Here is a 12,394-nt window from a genome sequence, read left to right as displayed (position 1 = left end):
ACGCATATCTATGACGCAGATCGGGATGGTGTGTAAACACAGGTACTCAAATATCACCACACACATTCAGACAAACTCACACGCTCACCTCCAGTGCCAGAGGAGCTGTCTTGGACAACAGGATGTGCAACAGTGGTGAAAATCAAACAGGTTGCTGATGACTTAAGTTATGCTTTCAGAGAGGATTCACCCTGCAGCTCTGCAGTTCTTTGTTGTTAGAGTATTTCAGTGTTTTTCTAGAGCATATTTATCTGGCGTAAATCCAGACCCACAGTTTGCAATTCAAATAGCATCCTATTCCCTATATAGTGCACTACTTTTGACCAGAGCCCTATGGGAATAGAGTGCCATTTGGGACACATCCACAGCGGCAGGTAACCTAGTGGTTAGAGCGTTGGACTAGTAGCCGAAAGGTTGTAAGATTGAATCCCCGAGCTGACAAGGTAAACATTGTTAATCGACCATCATTGAGAATAAGAATTTTTTCTAAACTGACTTGGCTGGTTACATATATTCTAATCCTTGTCAGTACATTACAGTTCAGTGAGAAGCAGCATGTTGTTAACAATCAGTTAGGTGGAGTGGGGAAGATTCTTGAGGGAATACAAAAGCTATGATTGTTTTTCAATGTGCTAAGCAATTTAGAAACCTTTAGTCAATGCCATTGTAATGATTGTGTGTTCAAGACTGTACTCTTTTATTCTGAATGCAAAATTCCACTTAGAACTTGCGCTATCAATCTGCACTTACTCTGCCTATTCTTGCCCTGCCTATTCTTGCCCTGCCCTGCCTATTCTTGCTCTGCCTATTCTTACCTTGCCCTGCCTATTCTTACCTTGCCCTGCCTATTCTTACCTTGCCCTGCCTATTCTTACCCTGCCCTGCCTATTCTTACCCTGCTCTGCCTATTCTTACCCTGCCCTGCCTATTCTTACCCTGCTCTGCCTATTCTTACCCTGCCTATTCTTACCTGCCCTGCCTATTCTTACCTTGCCCTGCCTATTCTTACCCTGCCCTGCCTATTCTTACCCTGCTCTGCCTATTCTTACCCTGCCCTGCCTATTCTTACCCTGCCCTGCCTATTCTTACCCTGCCCTGCCTATTCTTACCTTGCCCTGCCTATTCTTACCTTGCCCTGCCTATTCTTACCTTGCCCTGCCTATTCTTACCTTGCCCTGCCTATTCTTACCTTGCCCTGCCTATTCTTACCCTGCCCTGCCTATTCTTACCCTGCTCTGCCTATTCTTACCCTGCCCTGCCTATTCTTACCCTGCTCTGCCTATTCTTACCCTGCTCTGCCTATTCTTACCCTGCCCTGCCTATTCTTACCTTGCCCTGCCTATTCTTACCTTGCCCTTACCTGCTCTGCCTATTCTTACCCTTGCCTGCCTATTCTTACCCTGCCCTGCCTATTCTTACCCTGCCTATTCTTACCCCCTGCCTATTCTTACCCTGCCCTGCCTATTCTTACCCTGCCCTGCCTATTCTTACCCTGCCCTGCCTATTCTTACCCTGCCCTGCCTATTCTTACCCTGCCCTGCCTATTCTTATTGCCCTGCCTATTCTTACCCCGCCCTGCCTATTCTTACCTTGCCCTGCCTATTCTTACCTTGCCCTGCCTATTCTTACCCTGCTCTGCCTATTCTTACCCTGCTCTGCCTATTCTTACCTTGCCCTGTCTATTCTTACCTTGCCCTGCCTATTCTTACCCTGCTCTGCCTATTCTTACCTTGCCCTGCCTATTGCCCTGCCTATTCTTACCCTTGCCCTGCCTATTCTTACCCTGCCCTGCCTATTCTTACCCTGCTCTGCCTATTCTTACCCCCTGCCTATTCTTACCCCCTGCCTATTCTTACCCTGCCCTGCCTATTCTTACCCTGCCCCCTATTCTTACCCTGCCTGCTTACCCTGCCCTGCCTATTCTTACCCTGCTCTGCCTATTCTTACCCTGCCTATTCTTACCCTGCCCTGCCTATTCTTACCCTGCCCTGCCTATTCTTACCCTGCCCTGCCTATTCTTTGCCCTGCCTATTCTTACCCTGCCTGCCTATTCTTACCCTGCCTGCCTATTCTTACCCTGCTCTGCCTATTCTTACCCTGCTCTGCCTATTCTTACCCTGCTCTGCCTATTCTTACCCTGCCCTGCCTATTCTTACCCTGCCCTGCCCTGCCTATTCTTACCCTGCCCTGCCTATTCTTACCCTGCTCTGCCTATTCTTACCCTGCCCTGCCTATTCTTCTTACCCTGCCCTGCCTATTCTTACCCTGCCCTGCCTATTCTTACCCTGCCCTGCCTATTCTTACCCTGCCCTGCCTATTCTTACCCTGCCCTGCCTATTCTTACCCTGCCCTGCCTATTCTTACCCTATTCTTCTGCCTATTCTTACCCTGCCCTGCCTATTCTTACCCTGCTCTGCCTATTCTTACCCTGCCCTGCCTATTCCTGCCCTGCCTATTCTTACCCTGCTCTGCCTATTCTTACCCTGCCCTGCCTATTCTTACCCTGCTCTGCCTATTCTTACCCTGCCCTGCCTATTCTTACCCTGCCCTGCCTATTCTTACCCTGCCCTGCCTATTCTTACCCTGCCCTGCCTATTCTTACCCTGCCCTGCCTATTCTTACCCTGCCCTGCCTATTCTTACCTTGCCCTGTCTATTCTTACCCTGCCCTGCCTATTCTTACCCTGCCCTGCCTATTCTTACCTTGCCCTGCCTATTCTTACCCTGCCCTGCCTATTCTTACCCTGCCCTGCCTATTCTTACCCTGCCCTGCCTATTCTTACCCTGCCCTGCCTATTCTTACCCTGCCCTGCCTATTCTTACCCTGCCCTGCCTATTCTTACCCTGCCCTGCCTATTCTTACCCTGCTGCCCTGCCTATTCTTACCTTGCCCTGCCCCTGCCCTGCCTATTCTTGCCTATTCTTACCCTGCCTCTGCCCCTGCCCTGCTGCCTATTCTTACCCTGCCCTGCCTATTCTTACCCTGCCCTGCCTATTCTTACCCTGCCCTGCCTATTCTTACCCTGCCCTGCCTATTCTTACCCTGCCCTGCCTATTCTTACCCTGCCCTGCCTATTCTTACCCTGCCCTGCCTATTCTTACCCTGCTCTGCCTATTCTTACCCTGCTCTGCCTATTCTTACCCTGCCCTGCCTATTCTTACCCTGCCCTGCCTATTCTTACCCTGCCCTGCCTATTCTTACCCTGCCCTGCCTATTCTTATTCCCTGCCCTGCCTATTCTTACCCTGCTCTGCCTATTCTTACCCTGCCCTGCCTATTCTTACCCTGCTCTGCCTATTCTTACCCTGCCTATTCTTACCCTGCCCTGCCTATTCTTACCCTGCTCTGCCTATTCTTACCCTGCCTATTCTTACCCTGCCCTGCCTATTCTTACCCTGCCCTGCCTATTCTTACCCTGCCCTGCCTATTCTTACCCTGCCCTGCCCTATTCTATACCCTGCCCTGCCTATTCTTGCCTATTCTTACCCTGCCCTGCCTATTCTTGCCCCGTCTATTCTTGCCCCGCCTATTCTTACCCTGCCCCGCCTATTCTTGCCCTGCCCCGCCTATTCTTGCCCTGCCCCGCCTATTCTTGCCCTGCCCCGCCTACTCTTGCCCCGCCTATTTGCTTGTAAATATCCATTGCTATTTATTTTTCATTGATATGTGTTATATTTTATGACTGTTGCAATATTAATTGCCTCTCTGAGGACATTGTTTTCTGAGGCTGCACGTTTGTCTACACAGTAACTCACAGGCACAACTGTCCGAAGGGCCTGTGTTAGGAAGGTGGACTCTGTGACTGTGTGACATACATTTAAGCGTATACAATATGCATGCATGTACACTGTCTATTTGTCTGCTTCCCTCTCTCTCTGTCCTGTCACTCATTAGCGTTCTGTGTTCCCAGTGTTGTCCTGAGTTGACCCCCACCGCCGTTAAGGCAGGGAAGCTCCTCCAGACCAGACCAATGAGCTCATGAACTACGACAACGTGAGTAGACATCCAACACACACACACACACACACACACACACACACACACACACACGCCATAGACACATACCCTACACACAGTACACACACCCTACACACAGTATACACACACAGTACACAGTATACACACACACCATACACACACACAGTATACACACCATACACACACACACACAGTATACACACCATACATACACACACCATACACACACACACACACAGTATACACACCATACACACACAGTATACACACCATACACACACACCATAGACATACACATGCATACAGCACACGCCATACACATACACACATGTACACACAGACAGTACACCTGATCTGTACCTCTCCACAACTTTTTCCCTGGCCTGTTTGGAGAGCTCCTTGTTCTTCATGGTGCCCCTTGTTCTTCATGGTGCCCCTTGCTTGGTGTTGTTGCAGACTCTGGGGCCTTTCAGAACAGGTGTGTGTGTGTATATATATACTGGGATCATGTGACTGATCATGTGACACTTAGATTGCACACAGGTGGACTTTATTTAACTAATTATGTGACTTCTGAAGGTAATTGGTTGCACCAGATCTTATTTAGGGGCTTCATAGCAAAGGGGGTGAATACATATGCACACACCAATTTTTCTTTTCACTTTACCAATTTGGACTGTTTTGTGTATGTGCATTTCATGAAATCCAACTAAAAATCAATTTAAATTACAGGTTGTAATGCAAAAAAATATGAAAAATGCCAAGGGGAATGAATACTTTTGCAATGCACTGTACAGTACACGCCATAGACACACACATACAGTACACACCATTTTTCCTTTTTCCCCAAACCCTAAACCTTAACTTTGTAATTGTAACCCTCACCTTAAACCCTAAGTCTAAAATAGCCCTTTTCCTTGTGGTGACCGGCAAAATGTCCCGAATTGTTTGAATATTTCTTGTTTTATTATCCTTGTGAGGACTTCTGGTCCCCACAAGAATAGTAAAATCTAAAACACACACACATCCCATAGGCACACACACACTACTCCCATGCTTTCCCCCCATCTCTCCACAGCTTGTCTGTATGAGACCTTTTGATGCGTTTGTTTTCAGTTTCTGTGGAGTGTGATTTTAATGCCTAGTTGTTTTCCCTGGATTATGCAGCCTGGTCTGACTCATATGGTTTTAATGGTACACACTGCACGTCTGCACCCTTTTCCAAATGTTAATTCCAAAACTATTCATCATGCTTAAATGCCAATTGTTTGGGTTCTTTGTCTCTTTCCTTTTTTTGTGGTCTTTTGGAGCTTTGTTCTGTGACCACTTTATTGTGCTTATTGTAGATGTTGGAAGATACAGTAGGCGACGTGACAGGCCTGAAGTATGGCTCTGCCTATCTATCCTGCTATAACTTTGTTTGTTGTATTTAGGGTTGCAAATGGTTGTAAACTTTTCGGAAATTTTCCATGGTAAGTTAAGCCCTGGAATTTGGGGGAATTTTGCTTAAATTCATCGGAAAAGTTAGCTTATAACAGTGAACCTTTTTTTGTGGGATACACATAAGGCAATTCTAGGTCTTGTGGCATATTTTGGTTAAACTATCCCCAATTCAATGGAATTGCAACCCTCTGCATGCACAGTGCATTCTTCCATCACATGTGCAGTGAACTCTTCCATCACATGTACAGCTGATTTTCAAGATCTTGCACACTATTGAGATGCTATTGAGCCCACACTACTACACTGTCTGAGCCAAGGACAACATGCTTTCTGGTAAGTTTTTATTACAATACTGGGTGGGGTGAATCTATTTTTATATGACATACATGATTGATAAATACACATTCAAAGTGTGTTTAAATCATTTCTATCTTAACCATTTCTGCTAGTTAGTTTTTGCTACCAGGTGTGTCCTAGCTTGCTTGAACCTGTTAAGGCATGTTAATTCACCTGTTTCCATACATGTTTCATTTTAAAACATGTATCTTACAAAGGAGTTGTTTAATCTAACTGCTTAACTATTTATCTGTACATGGAATTGTATTCATGAATTTTTTTAAACTATTTAAAAAAAATCTTTACAGGAAAATGCCACGGGCACTATCAGATGTGTGGAGACATTTCACTGCAGCTAATGTAGAAGGAAGAGCTGTGTACATTTGCAAATACTGTGCCAAATCATATGTGAAGAATGCAGCAAAGATGCAGAATCATCTGGGCAAGTGCATAAAGTTCCCTCAGTGCTCACAAGCAACCTCTGACAAAAGTCCCCCTACTTCTATTCAAGGTGAATATTATGAATCCGACACCTTATCGATAGCAACAGCTCATGGTCCTCCTGGAATCAAAGTTTTTTTTGGAGGAACGTAGTCAGAGAAATGCTGATGAGTGTCTTGCTCGAGCTGTGTATTCAACTGGTTCACCTCTGATGCTCACAGGCAATGTGTATAGGAAGAGATTTCTGAATGTTCTTCGCCCAGCATACAACCCTCCAACCTGACATACTTTATCCTGTCATTTGCTTGATGAAGAGTTCAACAGAGTTCAAGTGAAGGTAAAGCAAATCATAGAGAAAGCAGACTGTGTTGCAATCATCTCTGATGGGTGGTTGAATGTTTGTGAGCAAGGAATAATTAACTCCATCATCTCCACCCCTCAACCAGTATTCTACAAGAGCACAGACACACCAGTCTCTACATTGCAGATGAGCTGAAGGCAGTCGTCAATGACCTTGGACCACAGAAGGTATTTGCACTGGTGACAGACCATGCTGCGAACATGAAGGCTGCTTGGTCTAAAGCGGAGGAGTCCTACCCTCACATTACACCCATTGGCTGTGCTGCTCATGCATTGAATCTGCTCCTCAAGGACATCATGGCACTGAAAACAATGGATACACTCTACAAGAGAGCCAGGAAATGGTTAGGTATGTGAGGGGTCATCAAGTTGTAGCAGCAATCTACCTCACCAAGCAAAATGAGAAGAATATGAGAACCACACTGAAGCTGCCCAGCAACACCCGTTAGGGTGGTGTTGTCATCATGTTTTACAGTCTCCTGGAGGGGAAGGATTCTCTCCAAGAAATAGCCATATCACAGTGTGCCGATATGGACAGCCCCATCAAGAGGTTCATCCTGGATGATTTATTTTGGGAGAGAGTGGTAAGCAGCCTGAAACTCCTGAAACATATAGTAGCAGCCATTACACAGATTGAGAGAGAGAGACCATGCCATCCTGTCTGATGTTCAGACTGCTTGCAGATGTAAGAGAAGAAATCCGTACTCCCCTGCCCACTTCATTGTTGCTCCAAGCAGAGGAAACTGCAGTTCTGAAATGCATCAAAAAGCGTGAAGACTTCTGCCTGAAGCCCATACACGCCACAGCGTACATGTTGGACCCCAAGTATGCTGGCAAGAGCATCCTGTCTGGTGCAGAGATCAACAAGGCCTATGGTGTCATCACTACCGTGTCTCGCCACCTTGGCCTGGATGAGGGCAAGGTTCTTGGCAGTCTGGCAAAGTACACTTCCAAGCAAGTGCTTTGGGATGGCAATGCAATATGGTAGTTGTGCCAACATATCTCATCAGCCACCTGGTGGTAGGGACTTTGTGGATCTGAGTGTCTTTCCCCTGTTGACTCTCTCATCCTTCAAATTCCACCAACATCTGCTGCCTCAGAGCGCAACTGGTCCTTGTTTGGGAACACACACACCAAAGCACGCAACAGGCTGACCAATGCAAGGGTTGAAAAATTGGTGGCCGCCCGGGCCAATTTGAGGCTTTTTGAGCCTTACAACGAGCCATCCTCAACAAGGTTGGAAAGTGACAGTGAAGATGAGGCCTCAGTCTGATGTTCAAGAGGTGGACATTGAGGAGGTCCAGGGAGAAGACATGGAAGCCTGAGAGGCAGGCAGTCTAGAAACTAAAGCTTTGGTTATCATTTTACAGATGTATGTTGAAAATGTTTTTGGGAGATATGATGGATCATTCAATATCCCCATTTGTTGTTCAGTGAAATCATCCCATGAGAAGAGTCAACTCATTTAAAGTTCAATTTGTAACTAAATTGTTGTTGTTTTTTTTCTATTGGAAGGATTTCATAATTTGCAATTGTCTACTTATGATAAGGTGAAAGGTTTATGTTTGTCTCCGTATGATATGGTAAATATATCCAATACAAAAAACATCTACATTTTAAATAGTATTAATATTTATTTGCATATTTCTGTTAATTCCCATATATTCCCATTAATTCCCACGAAGTTTCCACCTCTGAATATTCCCACAAATGTGCAACCCTAGTTGTATCTCTGTCAGTCTCTGTCTGTCAGGCTGCCACCCCACTGGAGCACTGCTGTGTGGGGCTGTCTATCCTCATGGGACGTGATGTAACAAGACTTTGTGTGCTCTCTGATCGATTGTGTCTGTAGGTTGCCACCACAGTGTTCACCCCTCTGGAGTATGGCTGTGTGGGCCTCTCAGGGGAGGAGGCTGAGAGCAGACATCCATCCATCCAGGACTCCATCGAGGTATAGTAAACCTAATTCTAAACCACTAACATGGTTGCTGGTATTCTATCTTGGCCCATGTTTGGGGTTTTAAGAAGATTTGAGAAAATGATGGCTTGTTGGGGAAGCTTTCAGTTCTTACAGGATTGTGAATGCAGGTGTTCCTCTGTTTTCTACTTTATACGTATATGCAAAGTTGTATGTGTTTCGCTCTGTGTGTGTGCAGTGTGCCAGCTGCTAACACCTGCACCCAGAGAGCCCCAGCTCGATGTAGAGTGATGCGTAGCTCCTGTGTGTGATTGACAGGTGAGCAGAGGGCCTGATTGAGGTGTGTATCAGGTGCTGACAGGCACTGTGTGATCTAAAGCACCGCAGCAGGAGAGGTGCACCATGGGTCCTGACAGCTGCCTGTGTGCATGGCCTGGCCTACGACTTGTGTCGGCATGCACGCTGGCTCAATATAAAACACAGCATGAAACCAGGATCTCCAAATGTACCTTTTTTTTAAAGAAGCAAAGAGTTGTGAAAGCATAGTATTGTAATACCATGTTCTAGTGAACGATCTATGATGTAGGGCCTACCTCCTAACACAAGCAAGTATTGTAAAATAATTTTATGGACACAAACTCTGGTTTTACTACGGTACTTCAATTTTTGACAGTAATTTTGTTGTAACGTAACAATAAGTGATGGCTTAATAACATAAATGAATTATACTATACTGTGTATCGTTGGTGGACTAATGGACATGATTCTCTCTGTGTCCAGGTGTACCATGCCTTCTACAAGCTTCTGGAGTTTAATGTGGCTGAGAGATGCCAGCATGTGTTACATTAAGGTCAGGACAGTGCTGAGTAGCGTTGCAAAATTCCTCTTAACTTTCCCAAAATGTCCAGGGATTCCAAATTACCTGCTTATTCCCTCCTGTTTATAGGAATTTTCCACCAGGATTCCTGGAGATCTGGAAAATCTGTGAATTTTGGGAAGGTTATGTGAATGTTGATACCTTACCTTAGATCATCCATCTGGCACATACTGGGTAGTCTATAGTGTAGTTTAATAGCCTTATTTTTCCTCTGGACTGTAGCCTGGAGGTTTGGTGTAACGTTGTTTCTTTCCCTGCCTCAGGTGGTGTGTGAGCGGGATGGAGGCCAGAGGATTCTGGTCCTGCACTTCACCAGTTCAAACGCTGGAGAGGTCACTCAGGGCTTCGCTATGGGCTTCCAGTAAGTCAACAACTCTGCTAGATGGACTTAGATAGGCACTCAGAATAGAGGATAGTGTTCTGTTGTGGCAAGTTTTTAAGAAACTGCTAAAGTGCTTTTTAAAACATATTGGGTCTAATGTAAATGACTTAAACTAATGTTGGACTAATGTTAAACTAATGTTGGATCTGTAGATTAATGATTAAGTTAATAATAAATCTACACAAATGAATGGACATTAGATGTCATGTAAGTTGTAGACAGTAAACAAATTTGACTATATAGGTGACAAGGTGAGACTTATCACTACAGCAGCAGAGGGATACTAATAAGAGAAACTTAAAGATGGGAGAATGTGTGTTGCTCTCCAGACAGCTATATGAATGAGATGTCTGTCTGTCTCTCCAGGTGTGGAGCCACCCTCACTCACCTGACAGAGACCGTAGTGATCCACCCCACCTGTGCCGAGGAGCTAACCAAAGTGAACGTCAGCAAGCGCTCAGGGCTGGACGCCACGGTTACCGGCTGCTGAAGTTAAGCACCCCCTTCTCTCAACACACTTGAGCACACGGGAAGGAACCTCTTCATAGAGACAGGGAAAAAGTGACAGTGCTCTCCTAAATTCTACATAACTGTCCATGTAATCCTATAGCTGGTCTCTCGATCAGCCTAAAATGTCTCTCAGTTCTACGGCATTTCAGGGACAATATTCATAGTCTCAGACAGAGTAGGACTGCTGATCTAGGATTAGTTTTTCCTTCTAGGTACAATTGAATAAGATTATATGGACAGGGGGGGACCTGATTCAAGAGCAGCACTCCTACTATGAGAGTCTTTATGAATACTAAGGCCCAGTTTCTCGTGCCTGATTGTGTCGTATCATTGCAGGGTCCTCCAGGTCATGGCTGTAATGCTATATGCAGGGAAAGCCAGATTTGTGTCAGGTTTGACTTGTGGCCTCATTAACCAGGCAATGGTTATCCAATTTAGCCCCATAATGTAAGTACTCTCCTCTACTCCCTCTCTGAAAGCCATAAGGAGTTCTAGATCCAGGTTAGTGAAACGTCCAGCCACAAGCATCGTCCTTTAAATAAACAGGCTCATAAATCAGGATTAGGGCCCATTCCAGTTTGTTGAAACAGGACTGTATAAGAGAGAGAGAGAACGCTGTGCAACTAATGTTTCTGAAATATATTCTGCAAATATTGTTGTTTCTCCGCCTGTGCTTCCTGTCCATTAGTCTTGAGTGATACATGCGTTGCCTGGGCGACACTGATTGATGTTCTCATGGCCATCGCCGCTGTGACACCACCCCATTTCCCATGGACACACACAAACAGTCGGCAGGCCGACTGTCAGTCAGAGAGGTATTGCGCTGGGCCCAGCCGGGGCCTGGCCAGTGCTGCTGCCCCTCTCCAGCACTCTGCCCCTCTCCCCTCCCCTCACCCCACTCAACTCCAATGCACAAAGGAATACGGTGGGACTGCAATAACAGCCTCTGTCAGTCTGTGTGTGGGGATACCTTGGCCAGCAGTCTCTGGCAACCCATCCCTCCCTCTATGGGAGTGATGGAGACTGAGGGAACTGCCTGGGCCAGGCCACAGTAGTGGAGGTACCTAACACTACCTAATGGTGGCGGTATTGCCCTTTTTTCTTCCTTGCCGGTCAAGAAATGATAGGTTAGTGAAGTCTGTGTATGAAGAATAAGCCCTCATGCATTCAAGGTCCACATTTTAATCCTCTAATCCATATTTAAGATAACTGTAATTGAATAAATGTGGAGGCCGTGGAGACTCTTGTACTGCCAACTGATAACACTGTGTATTTACACAGTTCAGCTCAGAGTCATCACCCTACCCTCTGAGAAGGCCATTTTGTTTATTTCTCTTAAATGACATTATACTGTTTTTTTTAATAGTCACATACATTCTGACGTACTATTCAAGTCTTCAAACAATGTCAAGTACGTCTTTTTACATGAGTCCACTCTTCAACCAATCACCCTTTCCTTAAAGCTTTAAGCACCAGCTGTCAGAGTAGCTCACAGATCACTGCACCTGTACATAGATGGGCTGTTTACAGATGGGCTATCTACCTACCTCATCCCCATACTGTATTTACTTATTTATTTATCTTGCTCCTTTGCACCCCAGTATCTCTACTTGCACATTCATTTTCTGCACATCTACCATTCCAGTGTTTAATTGCTATATTGTAATTACTTCGCCACCATTTATTGCCTTAACTCCCTTATCTTACCTCATTTGCACTCACTGTATATCGACTTTTTGTTTTCTTTGTTCTACTGTATTATTGACTGTATGTTTTGTTTATTCCATGTGTAACTCTGTTTTGTTGTATTGTGTCTAAGTACTATGCTTTATCTTGACCAGGTCGCAGTTGCAAATGAGAACTTGTTCTCAACTAGCCTACCTGGTTAAATAAAGGTGAAATAAATAAATAACCACTGGAAGCATAGAACTATGCAGTGCTGGACAAGTCATGCAGTTGAATTGAGTAGAGCAGAGTAGGGAGTGGTGGAGGTGAGGGGTCTAAGAGGAGGGAACTGGGCTGGTTTATTTATGTTTGAAGTCTAATCTGCCTGGCCTGATTAATGATCCTGACGAGGGGAGTGACAGCACACAGCACGGGCGATGGAGGGAGAGAAGGGCGCAGCATCCCTACCAGGTTTATATGGATCT

General features: G+C 45.4%; 1 protein-coding gene and 1 long non-coding RNA gene across 2 annotated transcripts; both read left to right on the top strand.

The window, feature by feature from the left end:
* Positions 1-3,915: 3,915 nt before the first annotated feature.
* On the top strand, positions 3,916-9,027 carry LOC135513919 (uncharacterized). Its single transcript, XR_010451611.1, has 3 exons — positions 3,916-3,992; positions 8,410-8,508; positions 8,714-9,027. It is a non-coding gene; the product is annotated as an uncharacterized LOC135513919 (long non-coding RNA).
* Positions 9,028-9,310: 283 nt separating this feature from the next.
* On the top strand, positions 9,311-12,209 carry LOC135513918 (thioredoxin reductase 2, mitochondrial-like). Its single transcript, XM_064936933.1, has 3 exons — positions 9,311-9,325; positions 9,616-9,713; positions 10,101-12,209. The coding sequence occupies exons 1-3, from the start codon at positions 9,311-9,313 to the stop codon at positions 10,222-10,224; spliced, it is 237 nt and encodes a 78-aa protein (XP_064793005.1). The 3' UTR covers positions 10,225-12,209.
* The last annotated feature ends 185 nt before the right edge of the window (positions 12,210-12,394 follow it).

The sequence above is a fragment of the Oncorhynchus masou genome, chromosome 25, assembly GCF_036934945.1.
Source record: "Oncorhynchus masou masou isolate Uvic2021 chromosome 25, UVic_Omas_1.1, whole genome shotgun sequence".
NCBI classification, from domain to species: domain Eukaryota; kingdom Metazoa; phylum Chordata; class Actinopteri; order Salmoniformes; family Salmonidae; genus Oncorhynchus; species Oncorhynchus masou.
Note: the sequence above shows the minus strand (reverse complement) of the source record. Positions and strands in the feature narration are given on the sequence as shown.

What these genes read in the sequence shown, in the direction of transcription:
- LOC135513918 (XM_064936933.1), top strand. An exon ending in GGCTTCGCTATGGGCTTCCA is followed by an intron (nt 9,714 to 10,100) that starts GTAAGTCAACAA and finishes CTGTCTCTCCAG; the next exon opens with GTGTGGAGCCACCCTCACTC.